At 37.6% G+C, this 23915-nt stretch overlaps 1 protein-coding gene across 1 annotated transcript in view; it reads right to left on the reverse strand.

Annotated features, from left to right (window-relative positions):
• tmeff2b (transmembrane protein with EGF-like and two follistatin-like domains 2b) overlaps positions 1–23915 on the reverse strand; it is a 101336-nt gene that overhangs the window by 393 nt on the left and 77028 nt on the right. Inside the window, exons 7-9 of the mRNA XM_052129731.1 lie at positions 15351–15474; positions 13907–14065; positions 1–548 (exon numbers count right to left, since the gene is read on the reverse strand). The exon at positions 1–548 is cut by the window's left edge and continues 393 nt beyond it. Coding sequence (XP_051985691.1) covers positions 452–548; positions 13907–14065; positions 15351–15474 — 380 coding nt within the window. The 3' untranslated portion in view covers positions 1–451. The remainder of the gene's footprint in view (positions 549–13906; positions 14066–15350; positions 15475–23915) is intronic.

The following is a 23915-nucleotide window of genomic DNA, read 5'->3' on the forward strand; positions in this document are numbered from 1 at the left end:
TTGTTTAAATGTCAGTCCGTCTGTCCATCCATCCATCCATCCATCCATCCATCCATCCATCCATCCATCCATCCATCCATCCATCCATCCATCCATCCGTTCCTCATATCAAGATTGTAGCTGCCCCAGGGATGGGGTGTTTCTAATATCCCCTTGCTAGCTGTACGTTGTGATGCTTGAACTAAGTTGACTGCCTCTTATCTTTCCCAATAAACCTTAGTCAAGCCTGCAGGCTAGGTGGAAAAAAGGAAGTAGGCCTGTCCCATGAGGTTTGTCCCCTGTTTATGCCCTATGGAAAATAAGGGGCGGTAAGGTTTGCACACAGCTTGGAGTCCTGCTTCAGTTGTTATACACCCTGCTTCACCTGTCTGGAGGGGTGTGTGTTCCCCTATTCCCTGGGGCCTTTCTCTGCTTTCTTCAGCACATGTCACTCTGAAGTTTTCAGGGTTTGTCAGATGAGTCTGGTGGAGGCCCGCAGGGTGTTTTCCGAGTTGAAGTGTGGAACATTTTGTTTTTGCCGTGCAGTCCGATTCCCACGTGGGCACCTTCTGTAAACACAGAGAAGATAGTAGTTTATATACATTGCAATCTCACATTACATTGCTCATTTCCGGGGATGCAGCAACATTTATAACCAGTGTTTGAAATCACAAAATTTGTACCCTCCCCCACTTTTAGGGATATAATCATTATATTTTAGTAGGGTTATTTTGCTTAGCTGCAGTGTGAAGGGAAAACGAAGCTGGCTGTATAAAATAACTTTAATCCATGTCTGTAAACTTTGAAGCTGTCTATATGCTTGTGTAGGCATATTCCTAAATTGAGGAAATTAAATAAAATTAGCAAATATTTGCATTTAATATTTTCAGTCTTTCTCTTCTGAGAAAACAGATAAAAAATATTGGACACATCTTGTGCTACACAGATTTTTGTCCAATTAAATGCTCTCAAGAATAGAATGTACCTTCCCATGATATCGCCTGCAAACGACTAGCAAGAAAATCATGTTCATGGCTGTGAAATGACTAAAGCCTATTGGCTAAAGCCCTTCGATATGTCCCATAGAAACTTCCCATTTGAACAGAATTACATCAACATAGGAAAGAAAACCATCCTTGTCAAGCGAAATAAAAGGCTTATTATAAAAATATTAGTAACTATAATCTTTAGCAGCTATACTGCAGAAGAAAAATTGTTATCTGAGAATGTTCAATATAATATATATATATTTTCATCCCCTTTAATCCCAATTTTGTTTTTCTTATCACGTGGCTTGTTGTGCGTGACACAAGAGCTAATGATTAATCATAGTCGAATAATCATTCTAATAATCATTAGATTAATAGATTATCAAAATAATATTTAGTTGCAGCCCTAAACTGAACTAAATGAGATCTCGTTACTTATGCCTGCATGCTTTGGAGAGAGCATAACTTTAGTCATTGTTGTATTTGCATGTGTAATAAGTTCTTATGTACAATTATGGCAAGCACTTAATTTCACAGAACTGTTCTACATTTGCATACTATATAATTATGATGACTATAGTAATTACTTGGTACTTACCCTAAACCTAACCCTAACCCTAACCCATATTAAGTACATGTAGTTACCTAATACTACTACTGTAAGTATACTGAAAGTACACATGCTGTAAAATAAACTGCAACCACAATTATTATGTTTTATTTGTTTGGAGAAGTTTTTGGACACTAGGATAAATAATTTTGTTATGCTATAACTTTTGATTGCTTTGTCGTATCAACACAAAATGTATACTCACTTATAGGTGACATGATTGGGAACAAAACAAAAGCAGTTTTTTGGAGCTACCTTATTTACACCCCAATGTATATTATGTCAAATAAAAAAAGTACATTTTTGGCTCATGTTTTTTTTTTCCCCAGCAGTTTCTTAGGCTGAGGGTCACAGAATTGATCATAATCTACAGCATATCGTACATTTATTTAACTTGACCCACATTTCATTTTTTTTTTTTTTTTTTTTGAGTTATACAGCAAGCATTTAATTTTGGGTATGCCACTGAAACAGGAAATCTTTAAAAACACCTTCAGAGCTTAAAGGGTTAAGACATTTAACTTTCTAAAAATGCATTGTTTATGGCTAAAGACATCAAAGCAACAACAGTGAGATGCACTTAAAGAGTCTGTCTGAAGGCTGAGCTCTGAGCCTTTCAAAGTATACTATTTTGACCGGGATCGCAAACGGACAAGTTCGACACATATGGAAGTGTTCAGTGCATAATGACTGCTTAGTGATACTCTTTAGTACAGTCAATGGCAGGTGCATGTGCCGACATGTGCCGTGTCCATGCCTTGAGAAAACACAGACAGAATGATAACAAAATTTGGATTGTGCATACTGTGACGAACAGATGAACAGGAACATGGATAACAAAAGTGTACTTTTGCCTTGATGCATGTGTACAGACAGGATGCAAGAATGCAAGAACGCATCCTGTGAGAAATTAAAAAACAATTTGTAAATGTGTAATATCTTTTAAATGGGAATTATTATATATTTAATAATTTTTATTTGAGGGACTTTTTCTAGCAAATATTGATAAGCAGTATGCAGTTAATTTAATAAGTGGCATGTTATTATTGCAAGTAAAAAGTAATGCAGTTAAGATTGCAATACAATTTTTGTATAGATTGACAGCCCAGTAAACTTTATGACAAAAATGCTACAGTAACTGGAAAGTTTTTAAGCTTTCAAATGGTATCTCATGAGTGTATCTAAGATTTATATCATGTCTCCCCCACTTTTCGGATGGTTCCTATATCCCTGTACATTTCCATACATAATATATGCCTGCGAGATATTATAACTGCGTGTGCCTCCTTTGGTTCAGACTAACTACTGCTAACTTAATTTGCAGTTCCACCAAGCAAAGAACGAATGCAGAAATATCTGAATGTCTGAAATAGGGAGGTAGAGAGACAGACAGACAGACAGATAGCTGGATATCAGATAGTGACAGACAGGCACTTGCTGTGGTTTAAATTGTCTCATTAACAGCTTCTCTCGCTTCCACAGTGCTCGGTGGGGGAAACCTCCCGCTACAGGGTATCTTTATTATATTTTCCTCATTGCTTTATTAAATGTCATCTTTTGCATAGGGCAGAGTGCACCCCTGGCTCTTAAATCGACTCGGAGGCAGCAGGGTACGTGGGGGACACTGATTCCTAACCAGACCAAATGCAGGTTCTGTTTTAATTAGTTTTATCCTCTCACTTGCAAACGTCAAATTTAATGCAGTGAAGAGAACCTTTAAATTACAAGCTGTACTGGATATGGAAACCAATCACCTACCGACTCCTAGAGCCTCACATTCATTAACTGCAATTACAATTCTGTCTGCGAATGCTCTGGCTTGACGTTTAAAAAAAAAGAAACATTGTTGCGCCAATGTGGATACATTTTAACTACAAACAAGATATTGTACACTTTTGAAGAAACAAAGTTGCACTTAGCCGTACAAAAGTTGACACTACGATGCTCACGTTTTAAGTATTTCCGGCAGGGTGTTGCTTCGCAGCTGCAAAGATATTTCCGAGTGACTGTTAGTGCATTGCTACACGATATGGCCAAAAATATGTAGACACCCCTTCTAATGAATGTGTTTGGTAACAATATTAATTCCAGTGAAGACAATCTTCCAACTTTGTGGCAATAGTTTGGAGACAGCCCTTTCTATTCCTGACTGACACTGCCTCTGTGCACAGAGCAAGGTCCATAAAGACATATTTTGCTGCGTCTGGTGTGGAAGAACTTGATGAACATCTTTAGGGTGAATTGGAATGCCAACTTTGAGCAAGACCAGAGACTGTTTAGCAGAGACGGGTCACTTCTATTAAAATGAATGTCAGAAACTGGAATGCCAAATGGATGTGGAAAGGAAGTGCCAACTTTCAGCTAAAAGTGCCAATCACCTTTTAGTTTCACATGTCAATCAACTCGAGGACGCATGTGTATTAGCCAGGATTAGCCACGATAATTGTGCACAATTTCCAGTGTTGTCAGATTTGACTGCTGATTTGAAATGTGTCCTTTGATCGTAATCTTCGGTCTTTCCGCATTCAAGCAGATAGGAGCTGCTCTTGTATAATGCTTGTTTACATAGAATAGCTGCCCAGAGCATTCGAAAGATGGCCGCAGAGTGGAATGACTTGCTAGAAAGACTTTGGCCAGACCCCTTTGGCCAACATCAATGTTGACCTCACTGATGCTCTTGTGTCTGAATGGGAGCAAAACCCTGCAGCCATGTTCCTACATACAGTATAGTGGGAAGGCCCAGAGCACATGTGTTGTCCACAACCTTTTGGCCATATAGTGTATATACTGGTACATCTATGTCTATTTGTATGCACACTTTATCATCTGGCTGGCAAAAATCATTAGTCCGATCTCTTAGAAAAGTAATAGCATGTCTCTCAAACAAGCCATATGACTTGAGGTACCCTATATGGCCACTATATGGCAATTAGAACAATTAATTAAAAAACTATTGGCATTAAAATGAATGTGGATCTCCCTAACAGCTTCCGCTCTTCTGGAAAGGCTTTCCACTAGCTAGCATCTGCAGGGATTTGCTATTATTTAGACACAAGAGCATCAGTGAGGTTAGGTGATGAGGCTTGGCTCACAGTCAGCGTTCCAATTCATCCCAGAGGTTTTTAGTGGGGTTCAGGTTTGGGCTTTGGGCTATGTTTTACCTCACCAGACTCAATAAACTATGTTTATAGATTTTGCTTTGTGCACAGGGGCATTGTCATGCTTGAACAGATAATGACCCACCCCCAAAACTGTCATTAAGTTGGAAATACACAATTCTTTGTATAAGCAAAAGTAATAGTGATGCCTGTCTTAGTAAGTACCACTAATTACAGCTGTGATCTTATTTACCCCAACGGTCTAACATAATCTCTGAAACTGTAATGGCATATGTTATCCCCAAAAAGTGTGACATTAAATCACAGCAAAACACTTTTGCTGCATTGCTGTGTCTGTTTGGCAAATCTTTTCACTGTCTTTTAATCAATAAAATCTCTCCTTTAGGAGCCTACAGGGCCATTCTTGGAAAAATGTATTAAATGGATAGCCATCGAAGGCCATTTGTGCTGATTGTACGTGAGGTGGCAGTTTCCCCTGGGGAGGAAACACTGAGGGCAACCGAGCCATTATGACATCATGGTCCATTCCACTGGCCCACTGGCCCACTGGCCCACTTGTACCTGGGAGCCTCGTTATGGGACAAAGCAGCAATTGAAACACAACATAACACATTAGGGGCTATAGAAAGGATGCTTAGAGGTGGGGTGTGGAGCTGTACAGACTGGGCAATCACACTCTGATATCGACAGAACTGACTGTCCACAGAGATCAGGATATGCCCATACTGTAGCCAAGGAGATGTGGAGACAGAGTAAATCTTCCTCACCATTTGCCCTATGCGGAAATTCTGAAAAAAATATATCCACACACACGCACACACACACACACATACACGCCCACGCATGCACGCAATTAAATATGAAATGTTCAGTTAACTTTATTTAGCCATTTTATAATTTGTTCTCATCTGTTCATGATTCATTGTAAATTTGGCAATGCTTTGGCAATACATTGTAATGTTTGTAATGCCAATAAAGCACATCTGAATTGAAATGAGAGAAAGATACAAAAAAATGTCCACAATTTACAGAATTTTTAGAACATTGACAGCTAATTAAAAATGCTTTAATTTTAACACATAAAAATAAGGTATCTGCTCTATTGGTTTCCCTATAGAAACATTCAGAGAGTAAAGGATGCTAAAAGGGATTAGAAGGGATTAGAAGTTTTTACTGTAAGCGCTACCACTATAAAATAGAGAGGGATAGACACATGAGTGAGGATTTAGAGAGAGAAACAAGAGATTCCAAGTGTAGTCACACTAAATGTCATATTAAAAATACTAAGTGCTGCAATATTTTTCTGAACAATGATGATTAGTTGAATGCTTTATGATGCTTTGATGACAGCTTTGAATGATTTAAACTTTTTAAATCAAATGCTTGTAACTGAAAACCACAACCAATTTTACAGAACTTGCACTTGTCAGTTATTCTTGAGTTTAGTTCTTTAAATCCTTTAAAACGTCCATTGTAGCCAAAGTTTTGGGTAAATAATAAAAAAAAAACTACTGTAAAAATAGAGTATGACAGAAAATGTGCAACCCAGTCTGTCAAAGTAATAGAAAATGATAATGATTACTACCAAACTAAATCTTTATATTTTCTAAAGAAAATGTTAGTGATGCTTGCCATGCAGAAGTCGTAGTTGCTAAGATGTTCAGAGTGTTTGCTAGGTGTTTGCTTACTGGCCCAAAGTGAATACAGCCCACTCCCAAGTGTCTTGTGTCACTAGATATGACTATATAGATATGGCTAGATAGAACATGGGGGAAAATGTACATCCCAGTCTGTCAAAGTGACAGATAATTATTATTTGCAGTGCAACCTACAGAGGCACAGCAGAGGAAATGGGGGAGGATTGCTAATGTGATTTGTAAACTTTTAAAAAGGTCAGAGAGTGTAAATGATCGCTCATCAGAGACTGCTTGGTTTTCCTATCTCTCTTTTCTGACGAATACGTTCTCTCCTAACCATTATTCTCCCTCCCTCCCTGCAGCTCTCACACTCTGCATGCAATGCAGTGACAGAGAATCAGTATAATCACATAATCACTACGGCTGCTCTCTGGCCTTGCAGGAGTGTGTTTGATTAGCCATGTGCTTCAGTTGGAGCATCTTTGATTAGTTTGACAGAAAGACAGCGAGAAAGAGAAACAGACGGACAGAAGCTAATGTAAGACAGAAGAGAGAGTCAGGAGTCGAGAAAATTAAAGAGAAAGAAAGCAAGACGAGACAGATAAGAGAGAGCTATTACTAAGTCACTCCTGCAGTAGGTGTTGCTATAGAAACGGTTTGCGGGCTGTAAGGTGAAGGAGGGCACTGCGGAGTGGCATTCTTTCATGGTGCACAACCTCCCTTAAAGAGACCCTGGCACCCAGGACCGCGCTGGCCAAATTGATGCCAAAGTAATCATCTGTGTTCCGCAACTGCTTTCGGGTCCTTGAATAACGTATAACGTGCGAGTAAGGGCAGCCAGTGAACTTTCTGGTGCCTTCCTAGGGTAACATGGTGCCCCCCTAGGGAGTTGGTGCCCTACGCAGACTGCGTAGTCTGATTATATGGAGCGACGGTACTTCTGATTATATGGAGTAGCGGTTCTAGCTTGTTTGGCTTCCTGGGCAAAACCCACTTCAACTAATTTTCAGCAAATTGTTAGTAGAGGCTCCATGTCCTGAATTGGGTGTGCCAAATAATAGACAAATGTAAAATGTGCAGTGCTTGGGGTACTCAAGGACAAGGCCTGGGCAACACTGACCTAAATGACTGAAGTACTAAAACCGCCGCTGGCCAAATTGATGCCAAAGTAATCATCTGTGTTCCGCAACTGCTTTCGGGTCCTTGAATAACGTATAACGTGCGAGTAAGGGCAGCCAGTGAACTTTCTGGTGCCTTCCTAGGGTAACATGGTGCCCCCCTAGGGAGTTGGTGCCCTACGCAGACTGCGTAGTCTGATTATATGGAGCGACGGTACTTCTGATTATATGGAGTAGCGGTTCTAGCTTGTTTGGCTTCCTGGGCAAAACCCACTTCAACTAATTTTCAGCAAATTGTTAGTAGAGGCTCCATGTCCTGAATTGGGTGTGCCAAATAATAGACAAATGTAAAATGTGCAGTGCTTGGAGTACTCAAGGACAAGGCCTGGGCAACACTGACCTAAATGACTGAAGTACTAAAATTAAGATTTTAAGTAATGTTCTGATCTTTTAATCAGTGTAAATCTAATAAATTAAATTACTCACAAAATGACAAAGGACATTTGAATTTTGTCAATGAAAAATGAAGAAGACATGAAATGCATTGTTATAATTAAACTATTTTAAATAAAAATGTGACAAAAAAAAAATCTATATGTTAAAAATTATAGAAAGAGCTGATTCAAATAATCCAGTTAGAGTATGGTGTGCATTTTCCCAGAGCTGCATGTGCTGAAAGAGCTGACACTGAACTGCTTCCCAAACAGATTAATTACCCCACTAAAACACATCCTATAGTAAAGGCCATTTATGAGAATAATCAGCTAATCAGCTATATACAAATTAAATGTAATATTACAGTCAACGTATAATGAAGCAAATGCACAGGTGAACTTGAACTAAGCAATTCGTTTGACAAACGTGCTAATCAGAATGTGTAACTTCCGCTGTGAAAATGTAGTGACGTAAAATACACTATACATAAACGTATATCTGTTCAGACAGATTTCTTTCTTCGGAGCCGAGCGGTTGTGTTTCAGCGAGCTGAGTAAAACCCATTGCTGTTCCACTCACCTCTAAAAACATACGCTGTTCAGAGTTTCAGCATCTTTTCTCTTCTTCTGCACACTAGTGCAGACTATGCCCCTGAGCGCTTCTATAGTCCTATAAAAGAGTATGTATATATATTTCTCAAAAAGAGTAAACCTTTTGACGTTGAACATCTTATTAAAGATGCAACTTTTTTAAGATGCCCTTCCGATGCCACGAGTGTTGAGCTGGACTAGAACCCTCCATCTCCCCTCAGCCCTCGCAACTGATAATGCAGTTGTGGTGCACCTGTGCTCGCAAAATGCCGCCACCTGGCAGGATCGACCGTTACTCCCCTCCAGAGCCTGTAGGTTGACGTCGTCTCTAGCGACTAAGGCCTACAGTGCTGCTGGATAGGCCGCCTCTGCCCTGCATGCCATGGCCCTCCTGCAAGTACACCAGCCCAAGGCAAAAGATCTGTACCTGGGTAGTCCTGATCCTAAAGTGCTGCAGGAACAGCGTGTGCACTCGGACAGGCGATGGCAACCCTCGTGGTCCAGGAATGCCACCTGTGGCTGAATATGGCTGAGATGCGGGACTTCGATAAGGTTCGCTTTCTCAATGCCCCCCATCTCCCAGATTGGCCTATTCACACACAAAATCTCAATTTGTGGTCTGAAGAAAGAAAGTCATAGATAGATGGCATTAGGGTGAGTAAATGATAAGAGAATTTTCATTTTTGTGTGAATTATTTCTTTAAGTAGCAGATGGGGGCCACATTGTCCTCCTTTTGAGATACAATGTTCCACAATTATTTAGTTATTGTATTTTTTAAGCCCAGAAATAGTTGTGTTCTCATTCTAATGCATGAGGAACAATTTTCTGAAGTTTGTGACTGGTACAATATTCTGCTGAAGTTTTGCTCTGCAAATGTAGATACTTTTCAATCTTTACACAGGCTAAGCATTATTCTAAATAATTTTATAATCTCTACTTTCCCGGTAATTTATTATACCAATTAACACACTCTCTACATCAGCGGTCGGTATTATTAAAAAAAACTAACAATATATTCAAAACATATTATTAATAAAAATGTCTGTTTTATTCTATTGCATTAATACTTTTAAAGCTACTAAAGTTATTCGGCCAAAAGTAGTGAGTGGTTTTCTAATTTCCTTGTTAATGTTGTTTGATTAATGGCCTTTATATGATATATAGCCTACTAGACCGTGCTCAATTCAGATACGTGAACACTTCAAGTCCAGCATTTTGATGCAAATACGCTTTTTGTTCCACTGTTTAAATTCACTTCAAACATAAATGACTGCGTTTAAATTAAATCCTCATCAAGACGGGCATTGGCGGAATTATAAAGTGTATTTGACCATTTAGGCGCAATAGCGGTCAAACGTTAGCCGCCTGTCAATCAAACAGCGCGCAGCTACAGACGTCAGGAAATAAAAAGTAAATCTTTTATGTTTCATCTAGATCAACCAACCAGTGGTGCTCTTGCTATTGCGATTGATGTAATGAGCACCCCTGTTTTAAATGTAGAATATAGGCTAAATATAGATAACAACTCAAAAGTTTGATCGAGGACATCTCTTTTTTTCCGATAAACATCTAGATAAATTTATTGCCCAGCCCTATTGATAACATTGCATTAATCTCTCACATCAACCCAATAATCTCAGTGATAAATAGTTAAATTACAGGTTATGTTATGGACACACAGAATCTAGTAAGCAGAAATATGAAATTTACCTCGATGTGTTTCTTCAAATTAGAGGCAGGATTAATGCTGATGTCTGGCTTGAGCAAGTTAAACTCACATGACATGATCATGCAATTGGCCTTTTTACTGTGAAAAGCCCTTCCAGGTGTGGCAGAGATGTTCAGCTGTAAACTATGCTTGAGGCATTCTCCACATCCATAACAGTTGGCGCAAGATCTGCAGGTGCCATTCAAGTTTTTTACGAGTGATTTGATTGGATGGGAGTCACGAGACTCTCGTTGAAAGATAAAAAAATAAAATCAGGACAGGGAAGTAGCGAATACAGATGGTGGGAAAATAGCGCAGTACAATTCGTTTCATCACTTAAAATATACACAAGTATAGCATAGTTTTTGTTGCACATAATATTATATATGGGGCATATATATGGGGCATCCACTTCCCTCTCTATCCTGGTTAGAGGTTCTTTTTTCTAAACAGTAATGCATGAATAGCCTTCATCTCTCTAAAACAATTGACTTAATATAGGAGAAAATAGAATTTCAAACCAAAATTTGACTTACAAATGTAAAGTGATTTCCGCATGATAGCGCAACCATTTTCAATTGTTCTAATAATAAGAAAATTTTCTGGAGAACCAAATTAGCACTTTAGAATGCTTTTGTAAGGAATAGGTGACCTAGTATATGTTTGCCATCATGGGTAAAGAAAAAAATTGAATAAATACCACTTAAAACAATTATTTCAAACTGTAATAATAATTTGCAATTCATTATTTTGGCAGTTTTTATCAATTGAATGCATCCTTGGTGAAAGGAAGCATACATTTCTTTCAAGAACAAAAATGTCTGTGTTCTAAAAATGGAAGCATATGTACTATATATAATAATTTTCATTAAGTAACTTAGTACCGTAATTACTTGAGTAGTTTTTCGGCAAACTACATTTTTACTCTTACTTGAGTCATAATCTTTCTCAGTACTTCTACTTGGTTCTACTAGTTCACTTCTACTCAAGTTAATTATTTCTTCAGTAGCAGTACTTTTACAGTTTTTCTGATTTTTCAGATTAATTTGAATTTGCATTTTGACACGATTTTAATGATTTATTTTTTTTTAATTGAGAAATCAAGATTTTGCAAATAATATTGCAAATGCTAAAGTTAGATATGTTGTAAATCCATCACAGGCTGAATAAGGAAGAGAAAAAGTATTCATAGTGCTTGTCTCAGAGCCACTCCCGATCTTATCAGCTGCAAGAGTGTGGTGCACTCCAAATTAATGTGACAGGTTAACAACACAGAGACTTATATAAAAGATGGTAATATTCCGAGTACGATTGTACACTGAGTCATTGTAACTCCATGACACAGGTATACACCGGCTTAAGACCATAACTGGCCTCTGCATGCGCATACCGATGAACGGTCTCCTTTCTTTTCTTTTTACCCATAAAAAGTGTTAGTTACATGACAGTTATGGGCGCTTCATTTCAAATCATGGAGAGGATATACTGTATATGGGAGAATCAAACATCTGCTACTCCTTTTGCCCTGAGGATTTAGATTGATCACTAATTATTGCTTTGTTCTGTGAGGTGTTTCAAGTGTACAGCATCGATAGCCAACTTTTGGCAAGCGATCATTTTGACAAACTTTGCTAGTTGAATTGTAAACATAAATAATTTCATATTGCTGTGCTGCTCAGGCTGAACCACTAGAGGGCACGTCTCTGTCTGCAGGGGTTTATGAATATACACAAATTGTTTGATACACAATGAGTACTTTCTAGATAAAACTTGAATAATTTATATATCTTGATTTATAGATACATTTCTAGATAGACTTGGTTTAGATCAAATTAATTATTAGAATTTTTATACTTTAATAATTAAAATTATTTTGCAGTTTTCTTTAACTAATATTTCTGAACATCTGGGTTTATTATATTTTAATTTATTTAACATTTACACTGTTGGCAACTTCCCTCTGTTGTACATTTGTACATTTTTCTTGCACACCTTTGTTTCCTATAATGAAAATAACTTTTTGTTCCAGGTTGCCTTGTATTCTAATAAAGAACATACAATTTGAATCATGCTGGAGTACATTAAAAAATTTAAAAGAGTTAATTCAAACAAATAAATAATAATTCAATATATAATGATGAAATAATTACAAATTGTATTTTAATTATCTGATTTATATTTTTTATATATATATATATATATATATATATATATATATATATATATATATATATATATATATATATATATATAACAATTTAGATAAATAACATTGATAAGACTTTAGAATCCAATTTATTGTTTATTTCCATATTATTGAACATAAGCCTACAGTTCATAGCATTTCAATTTGCAACTGAATTCGTCAATCAGTCCAAGATTTATTATAAAAATTTGTCTAAGGACGCGTCAATGTACACCTGTGTCAGACGAACACCTTTGGAGCTGGCATTTTCTTTGATTGCTACGCATCATAATCATACCATTTTTAGGTCGCTGTGTCAAGTTAAACGTAGTATGAAACTTAAAAAACACGTCTTGAGATCCCTGTTTTTGCGCTCCATCAAGCTGTGTTTCAAAGCAAGAACGTGTTCTTATCTTGTAATGTTTGCTGGTTGGCTACATCAAGTTCAAGTTGCTCTGATGGTATTAATATTCCTTATTACGGTCCGGGGACATTATTGATTGTGTTAATATTTTAAACGCATAATTTTTTAATATAATTAATCGCACTGAATTAACATGTTATATGGACAGCACTAACAGATACAGATGCTACCAGTATAGAATGGCCTTTTTACTGCTGCGGTTACTGCTCTAAACCCTAATGCCGAGTTTACACTACATGATTTTAAGCCCGATTTTTGCTAACTGACAGTTTTGTGAAGATGAAATCTGCTGAAAACGTAGGCAATGTATGAACTTTCAAAGACGCAATTTGAGAGAAGCGCCGACGTCAGAGAGATATCTAGAATGTTAAATATCTGGACTTTTCTGTGATTCCAAATCGTGCAATGTGAAATGTGTTTTGACTGAATACAACTTCAGGGTTTACATACAGCCAATGAGAGAGCAAGAAACGGGGCACGGGATGTTTCAGTGAGAGGAGTCCTGATGTACCTGCAACAGAACATCAACTAGCATGGCTGCGGTGTCAAGAAAGACTCATTGGACCGAAGAAATGGAGGACAAATTTGTGGAACATTGGCAGGAGCACCAGTGCATGATGCAAAACATGAAGTTTCATCTGAACTGTACCACAACCGGGTGGAGAAAGAGAAGAGTTGGAGAGAAAATGCCAGTTCTCTTGGAGAGTCAGGTAAGCAAATAGGTAGATTTTTCAGAAGGAGGTACTTTTACCATATTGTAACCAATAAAATATATGATGCCTATAGGCAATTAAAAACATACACATCATATTCTGAAATGCATAACATATGATCATGCATTTGTTTTTGTATCTCGCATCACTTCTCGCGTATAGTCTGTTGTCAAACGTAATTTGGAGTCCATGCAGAGTTGTCGGGGATTCGTCAACAGTGAAATGTTTTGTAATGTGTTACCCCTGTCGCTGATTCGTCCATGAGAAGACAGACAGCTGTGTAATATGAACGGTACCACCATCCGACGTCTTTGAAAGTTGTGTAGTGTGTAGGATGCATAAGTGATATCATAACCATGCTATTTCAGTAGGTGGGCGCTGAATGCGTAAAAGCTCACCGTGTGATGCAAAGCACTACGATGCAGATGATGGCCACTTGCAGTGCGCCGATGATAGATGCAATCAGAACATAGCGGAGTTTTCCAGAACCAGGAACCACGTACATTACATTATAGTCCTTTGTGTCACACTGCGGCCCAATGAAGCCTGAATGACAACTGTAAAAAAAAAACACACACACACACACACACACACACACACACACACACGAGAGAGAGAGACAGAAGAAATAGGGATGTAAAAGCTGAAGTGTATAAATTCTACACCTCAAGCAAACATAAAAAAAGGTTTCCTGTACACTCCACTCCCACATCTGGCATAGATTGGCCAAACAAATAGTCACGCACCAAACTCATGCCATTGATTCAGTCAATGTTGCTGTGTCAGGATGCTCACAATGCTCAAACAAACAAAGCAATGTTTTGTTAGAGCCACAGAGCCAGAGTTTACACTTTTTGGGGAAATCAACCTACAAACAGTTGAATTTGCATATTCAGCTGTATTTTAAATGTTTAGTTCACCCAAAAATGAATATGTTGTCATCATTTAATCACCTCATGTCATTTAAAACCAATATTACTTTCAATTTCGGTGGGACACAAAAGGTGATTTTAGGCAGAATGTTAGGCACTGACAACTTCAGTAACCATTCACTTTCATTGTAGTAAAAAAGATGCAATGAAAAAGAGAGAAAGAAAGAGACGAAAGAAAGTATAGTAAAACCCGAAATGTTTTACTTTGTGGAGACATTTTGTTGGTCCCCATGAGGAAAACAGCTTATAAATCAGACAAAATTATTATGTTTTTGAAAATGTAAAAATGCAGGAAGTTTTCTCTGAGGGTTAGGTTTAGGAGTAGGGTTAGGGGATAGAATATATAATTTGTACAGTATAAAAACCATTATGTCTATAGAAAGTCCAAATAAAACATGGAAACCCAACATGTGTGTGTGTGTGTGTGTGTGTGTGTGAGTGTACAGCAGGGAGTTGGTGCACACTGGGTAAATCATAGTCTTGTTTAATTAGAGCCTCGACCTCTCAGAGGAAGTAGTTAAAGGGACACCTGCCAGCCAACAAACACACAAATGTCCTCATAAACAATGTTTATAGCATAATATCCTTGTACTCACGTTTGTAATCTAAAATTTTTTCCTAGTAAACCACTCAAACCACACACACTCATGCGCGCACGCCACACACACACACACACACACACACACACACACACACACGCACACTTCACATTTTTTCTTTGTCTTTGGCACTTTTCATGTTCTCATCTTTTAATTTCTGGTCTTCTCCACTAGTCTTCTTACTTTTTCCCTCACATGTATGAAATCAATCTCTTATTCCCTCCACCTGTCCTCTCCAGAGTGTATGTGTGTGAATGGTTAAGCAAAAAGGAAGAGTTTAATATGTTGTGTGTGTCGTGTGCTGCGGTTACCTGCAGGTGGGGGGCGAAAGGTTGCTAGGATACTCGCACTCTCCATGGACACAGTAGTTCTTGTAACGTTCCGGACATGGGATGTAAAGTCCCCATGGTACCTCACTCACCTGGTCTTTCTCCTCTATACAAAAACATACACAGAGAGAGAAAGAGAGAGAGAGAGAGAGAGAGAGAGAGAGAGAGAGAGACTGTAATTTACCAAAAAATCCCCTATTTTATCCCATTTCTCCCAATATGGAATGCCCAATTTCCACTACTCAGTAGGTCCTCGTGGTGTCGTGGTTACTTATCTCAATCCGGGTGGCAGAGGACAAGTCTCAGTTGCCTCCGCTTCTGAGACAGTCAATCTAAGCATCTTATCACGTGGCTCATTGTGCATGACACCGTGGAGACTCACAGCACGGGAGTCTCATGCAACTCTCCGCGATCCACACACAACTTACCACGTACCCCATTGAGAGCGAGAACCCTTAATCATGACCACGAGGAGATTAACCCACGTGGTTAACCCATGTGACTAACCTCCCTAGCAACCGGGCCAATTTGGTTGCTTAGGAGACCTGGCTGAAGTCACTCAGCACACCCTGGATTCAAACTCGCAACTCCTGGAGTGGTAGTCAGCATCAATACTCCCTGAGCTACCCTACCCAGTTGAGAGACTGTCATTTTGAAATTAATAATTTTTATATATATATATAGAACTTATACAATCTCCAAAATAATAATGAAAATGGTCCCTATGTGCCTTAAGCATTGTATCTTTGGCATATTCCTCAAAAAGAAAAAGAAATATGAAACTAAGTTGGTTGATTTATGTCTGTTGCATGCTAAATTATCAATTTCCATGTATTGGACAACTATCTCTCACCCTTCACTTAGTCATTGGCTAAGAGAACTGTCAGCCTTTTTATCAGTTGAAAGACTTACATTTGCTTAAAGAAAAAACATATTCTGGAAATGCATAAATAATCAAGAGTTTCAGTTACAATAGTAAGGTAAAAATAAGCAGTCTTTGTTGAAATCCATATACAAATCAAAGAATAATGGAATGCTTTATTGTTGGATTTGTTATTGTATCAGTCTGGGCTCTATTTTTGCTCTTATCCAGTTTTATGCCAGTGCATAGCACACCCACTTGCAAGTGGGTGGGATTGGTTGCACTAACTGTGGGTGTATGTGCGTAAACTGTGGATGTATTGTAAGGTAATGAAGTGCCACAAAATGTAGTTTGCTATTTTCTTGAGAAATAGGTAATTGCGTTGAAATGTTTCTAAACCACCTACGTTTTCAGAGCAAAGTCTAAATTCAGTTTTACTGGGTTTCTCCCATTTTTCCACCCCTCCTCCTGCTGTACTCCCGATTTACAATTTCTCCTGATAAATTCACAAATTCACAATACTTTGCTCAATTATTAGACCTGTAGGTAGGGTTGCCACATGTCCCATAAACTACGGGATCGTCCAGTATTTAAATATGAAATGCTGTGTCCCATATCGAATCAATACGGGATGCGATTTGCCCCGTAAGCTGGTTGGATGACATCACGCTGAAATCGTTCCAGATCGTTAATTTAACTGATGTAAGTTAGATATTTTTCAAATGGTGGGTCAGGTGTCATCTGAAAAGTTCACACAATGTGCTGAAACATGCTAATACTGTGGAGGGTGTGTTAAGGGACTGTCTGGAAAGTCCACACATACCACTGACCACATGATATTGATGAAATGCCTAATGTTATCAGAAGACCCACCTGATTTGTATGTATAAGAGATGTCATAACTTTACTTAATAGATTAGCCAAAATGTTTGATAATATTTTAACTTCTTGCTGGAGCAGGGAAATGGGATGGTAACTCTTACACTCGCAGGATCTTTGTCCTTTTTATGTATCAGACTGATCCATAATGATCTGATCCAGGTCATGGTTGGCGGAAGCTTTCCATTCTTTAATTATTCTGTGTAAATAATATTGTAGCATAAGATCTAAAACATTTAGAGGCAAAGCCAACTGGCCCCGGAGTCTTGCCTGTAGGTAGGGCTTTAATTACCTCGTCAAGCTCCTCCAAGTTTATCTCAGAATCAAGATTATTTTTTTTGCTCAGTCGTCAATTTTAGGAGTTCTAGAAGTTCCACAAAATGTGTAATATCTACATTAGTAGACGAAGATGTGGAACTATAAAGATCAAGATTATTAATATCAATGGCTGAGGTAAATATTCCACCACCAGCAGATTTCCCTGAGGGAATAGTAGAAAAAACTCTCTCTGCTTTATATATCTAGCCAAACATTTTCCTGCTTTGTCCCCTGACTCAAAATATGACTGTCTTGCCCTGAATAACCAAAGCTTCACTGTCCGTGTTTCCAATGTTTCCAATTGAGCAATCTAAAACAGATGAAATGAGGGGCTTAAATATATAAAAAATCTATTCTAGAATAAATCTTATGGACTGGTGATTAAAATGAATTGTCCCTACCAGATGGGTTCAGAATTTGCTAAATATCTGCAAGACCAAGGTTTTTAGACATACTGTGAAGCATCAATTTTGCTCTAGGGAGCATACACACTTTTGCTTCACTATGATCAAGGACTGAATCCATCAATACATTAAAGTCTCCTCCCAATATTATATCATGAGGGGTGCCATCAGCTTGCAACATCCCTTCAAGATCTAAAAAAAGATTTTAGAAAGCTTCCTGTGGGGAAAGATGCATTTCTTGAAGACACCACTTTGGTGTCTGGGCAGAGTGAGGCCAGGAAGATAAGTGGCGAATGAGTTTCTACTGCAGGATGGTCTTCTTCAGGTCGTTGTAAACCAGGAGACAGTTGTTGAGCTGCATGTTGGGCTTCCCCAGACAACAAGGGAATGAGCCTGGATCATCATACACCCCCCATCTTCATGAGCATGGGTGGGGGCATGGGGGCTGCTGTGTCCAGGGTCGTGGCCAGAGCTTACTCCTGGCTGAGGAGGCTCCGGATTGCATTCCTTCTTTTTATGGGGTGCCCCAACCCATTCACATTCCATGTGGAGAAAGATAATATTAACTTTTGACATTTTCCCATATTAGAAAACATAGATTGTGTGTCAAAAACAAGATTATAAAGACCACATTCCCCATTTGTGCAACAATCAAACCACAAACTTACCCCAGAACCAAAAAAACAGAAAAAAGAAAAACGTGCTTACTAACCCCGCACATGACAGCGCCAACTGGCGTCCATCCCTTTAAACTCAAACATTCCATGTACTTACGAAAGTCCCCGCGACAACTTTACCATCGGATTGCTCAAGTCCGGTGACAAAATTACATAACAGAAAATACTATGTAAAATTCCAGCTAATATGCAGAATAAACACAAAGAATGTGTAGATTAATTCACAGAACTGTCTCGAAGGTGTGATCCTCCACAAAACAAGCTCCAGCCTCTAGCGAAAAATTCCTTGGGCAGTCAAACGAATGTTCAGTGAGCCAGCTATTGATGAGTGCAGCAAATTATGTAATCCTTCCAATGTCCTGAAAAAATACTCCACAAAACAAACTCCAGCCAATAGGAGGCTCAAGTACAAAGAATCAGCAGATTCATCCACAACTGTCCTAAAAGTGTTATTCACAAAACAAACTCCAGCCGCTAGGTGGAACCAGCACAAAAAGAAACAAAAAAGGCACTCAGTTTCCTCGGACAGTAAGACAAGCTCACTCAGGGGCCATTTGAGAAACATCAAATGGCTTACTCACCCCATTGCCTCTATGAAAGACAATTTTTCTGGGGACATGTAAATATTTTGCAGCCATCCTTAGTATCTATTCTCAATTTGGCCGGGAACATCAGACAAAGGTGACCTTCTGTTGATGTAAGAGTTTCTTGCATTCCTTGAATTGACCATGTTTCAACTTGTGTTTTTTTATTTTTGGTTACTATATATAAACATGTCACTGTTTAGTTTGTAGTTGTAAGTCAGAAGTTTATTGACTCCATTGTATTAATTATTAATTGATATTACTGCATCAATAAACTTTGTTATATTTCAAAGAGAGTTGGTTTGGTTTGGTTTGCATACTCATGTGTCAAAGGCTGGCAGGGGATGCCAGTGCTCGGATTCAAGCCTTCATTGTTCCCTTTTTAAAATTGATGTTCTCCGGACCATCATGTGTGTGTTTGTGTCTTTTGTTTAGTTTTCCATTAAAATATTATTTACATTGTCAATCCGGTTCTTGCCTCCTCCTTTCCCTTATATTCCTTTACACTCACCTTTATGTTGTTCAAAACCCATATGCTGGGTTTTTTTCTTGGAGCAAAAAAATCAGTAGCTCTATTCCACAGAATAACATTTTATAGTGAGTAGGAGCTGTCAAGCTTCAAAAAGTACAAATACTAAAAAGCACTATTAAAGGTTCAGTATAAAGACATCATAACAGTAGTCCATATGACAGGTGCACTATATTCCAAGTTTTCTGGGCCATACAGCAGCTTTGTGTTGCATGGACTACTTTTATGATATGTTTATAATTATTTTTTTTTCTCTTTGGACCTTGACAGCAGTCAATATTAATTGTTTTTGTATGGAAAAGAGCAGCGTTAGGATTCTTGAAGAAAATATTGTGTTAAGATCCTACTGGGAGGAAAAAACAATGAAGGACAACTTGAGGGCAGTAAAGAATTTGTGAATTTTCTTTTTGCTAGCCAGCTGACAGTCATGCCATTTTACAGATACATCAAGGATGAAAAGAAAGTACAAATATATTAATCTTTTCTTTGTGACAGCACAAAAAAGAAAGAAAAGATGACTAAAACAGTCAAATTGCTAGCAATGCAGACAATGCAGTGTTTGTCTCTTGTACTGTATGAAGTTCTTTTTGTTTTAAAAACAAAAAGTATAACATTTTTGGGCCTTTATCGCATTTCAAGCCTTTATTCATAAAATTATTGCATTCAGCACCTTTACTATATTAAAGGACCATAGAAATTAAATTGTGTACAATCAGATTTGTTTTCTTGCTGTTTTACATGTATATTTTTTAAATGTAGTCAACGAAAAGGACAAAAAGTACCATAAAGTAGTCCATATGACTTGTATACTTAAGCCTTTTACCATATGGTTGTTGTTTTCTGTAAACCATTCCCTCCACCGTAGCTCTCATATCTCATTTACACTTCTGCATATTCAACCTTGTCATTTCACACTCTGTCATGTGAGACGTGAGAACTAATATTATTTGGCATCACTAATGTCAAACTTGACACAAAACATCTTCACATGAATGCAAATTAAATTTGGGAGAGTTTCAGCGAAAAGTGACTTAAATTATTTTTTTCCCGACACCATGTCAAAGTCATATTGCTTTTGTACAATATGAGGATGTTCAAATGATCACAGAATTTTCTATTTTGTTTTGAACTGTTCAGAAGATTGTGCAGCCATTTCATCTCTAAAAAGAAATATTGAGGAGAAAGTGTGCATCTGTGAGAGTTTGTGTGTGTGAAAGGGAGCATTTGAAGGGTATCTGTATGAGTGAATGGAAGAATCAATGCAACACAGTGACACCCTACCCTCCACTGTTTACTCAATTAATCACAATCTTTCTTTCTTTTTTCTTTCCTTTCACACTCAAATACTCTCCTGATACTGTCTATGAAGCAGGTCACACAGCTCAATCAAACTGTCAAAGACACTGGGAGGTACAGGGTATGGTGGCCTGTTGAGGACACATAAAGGAGGCTAGTTCTCCACTTAGTTGTTTCAATATGCTTCTTTACCCTGCTCTGTATTTGAGTGGAGAGACCATTATTTTTAAGGTTCTGAAAATTTGTTTTCAATTGTTGAAAAAAGAAATGCATTTGCTTTATTTGAAATTATAAGTATTTAAAAGTAGTCTTGCTCAGTAAATGATGGAGAAAGTTTTGAAAACCTGCTCAGTGGCATAGATGGAATCCAGATGGTTATTTTCAGTCTTTGAGTGGTAGAATTTAATTATGCTCAACAATTATGAAACATCACCTTCGGGGTGGTATGCACCATGAGAAGGCTGCTGGAGGACTGCTGCATTCTAATGGCAAGTATATTTAGTACACATAATTTTTTTCCTTAAAAGAGGAACTGAATTATTTAAAACTGAACATAAAATATATTTACATGGTTGGCCCCCTACCTATATGTCAACTAAGTCATTGATATGTATTTATTTACATGACTATTTTAGAAAAGTCGCCTGGCTATTTATCTGTTATAAAAATATGGTGTGCAGTCATGGAATATGGTCTTAGGACATTGTGCTTTTGAAAAGCACTGAAAGCTTGGTTTGAAACTGGTTATAGAAGAAAGGCTTTTAGTTTTTCCATCATCTTGAAACAATTGGCAAACTATACAGAAACTTCAAGATCTGATTACTCTTAGTGAGTTTAAAATGGTTCAATCCAAGAAATTAGAATCATTTTATTGTATTTGTTCTAAATTTTTATTTATTACTTACGTAGTCATATCTAAATGAGGCTTTATATTTGATCATTTCTGGATAGATGCCTTTCTTGGCCAGGTTTCTATTGTAATAGAGATTTAAATCTCAATGGGACCAATCTGTTAAAATAAAGGTCTACTGTACAAATAAATAATAATAATAATAAATACCTATGCATACAGTGGGATACAAAAGTCTGATGCGTGTTCACATGGGAACTTGTGTTGTGTTTAGTGCTAAACTGTAAACAAGCTTCTCATAGCGCTCATGAACACACAAAATTGGTCCAGTACTTTTTAAAAAAGCTCAGATTTCCTTGCTTCCAGTGAAGCACACAAGGAAAATTCTCATATCATGCTGGGATAACATGCATTCCTAGGTTTTGCACAAACGTGTGAAGTCCACGCCAGCTTGAATGCATGGTGTCATTAAAACAATATGGGACATGTCAAATAAATGTGTATTATTTAATTAAACCTTTTACACATATAGAATTAAGTATTATATAAGTGCTTTTAATAAACGTATAATTTGTAATCAAATAAAACTGTATTAGCAAAATGCTTTACTAAATATCTCATACTTTCAACAAATTTATTGCATTAACAGCACAAAATCATTAGATTAATAGTGAGTAATTAAATATATTGACATCCTTACTATAATTTCTATATTTGTCTTAATACTCTTTCAAATATTTCCATATAGTTTATATACAACATTTATATACAGTTGTGGCCAAAAATATTGGTACCCTTGGTTATTATGAGCATAGAAGGCTGTGAAAATTATGTTTTTATTGTTTATCCTTTTAATTGTTCATTCAATATATTCACAAAAATCTAACCTTTATAGAAGAAAACTAATTAAAAGGGGGGTGGGGGATCTCATAATTAGATAAATAATTTTCTCCAAAACATATTTGCCACAATTATTGCCACCCCTAGAAATTCTTATGAGTAAAATATATCTGAAGTATATTCCCATTCATATTTTATATTTTTTAGTACCCCGGGTGACTAGTTACATGAAATTGTTCAGCGATGACTTCCTGTTTCACAGGGATATAAATATGAGGCCAAATTCCCTTAGTCATCCATCACAATGTGTAAGACCAAAGAATAAAGTTATGATGTGCGGCAAAAGGTTGTTGAGCTTCACCAAATGGGAAGTTGCTATAAGAAAATAGCTGAAGCATTCAAAATGCCCATTTCAACTATCAGGGCAATAATTAACAAATTCCAATCAACTGGATGTGTAATGAATTGACCTGGAAGAGGACGTGTCTATATTTTCTACATGCACAGTGATGAGGATGAATTCTCCAAGGATCACAGCTGGAGAATTGCAGAAATTAGTAGGGTCTTGGGGTCAGAAAGTCTCCAAAACTACAATCAAAAATCACCTACATCACAATAAGTTGTTTGGGAGGGTTTCAAGTAAAAAGACTCTGCTCTCATCCAACATAAGGAAAGACCCTGTAATGGGGTAGGTAATCCACATGCGCTAGCCATATGGAAAGTACCTCATGCCCATGGTTAAATATGGTGGTGATCTTTAAAGTTGTGGGGCTGTTTTTATGCCAAAGGTCCAGGACATCTTGTTCAGATATATGGCATCATGGACTTTTCAAATACCAAAAGATTAAAATTCAAAACCTGACTGCCTCTGCCAGAGAGCTTTAAATGGGCTGTGGTTTAATCTTCCAGCAAGACAATGATCCAAATCACACATCAAAATCAACACAAAAATGGTTCACTGACCACAAAATCATGGTTCTGCCATGGCCATGCCAGTCCCCTGGCCTGAACCCCATAGAAAACCTGTGGGGCTAACTGAAGGGGAGAGTCCACCAGTGTGGACCTCATAATATGAAGGATCTGGAGAGATTCTGTATAGAGGAATGGTCTCAGATCCCTTGCCATGTGTTCTCCAACCTCATTGAGCATTATAGGAGAAGACTCACAGCTGTTATCTTGGCAAAGGGAGGTTGAACAGAGTATTGAATAAAAGGGTGCCAATAATTGTGCCACACATATTTTATAAAATAATATTACATTTTTGCTAAAACTTGTGCTGTGTATGCAATTGTTTGATTTATTTTGAAT

This window comes from Xyrauchen texanus, chromosome 7 (genome assembly GCF_025860055.1).
Source record: "Xyrauchen texanus isolate HMW12.3.18 chromosome 7, RBS_HiC_50CHRs, whole genome shotgun sequence".
NCBI lineage: Eukaryota > Metazoa > Chordata > Actinopteri > Cypriniformes > Catostomidae > Xyrauchen > Xyrauchen texanus.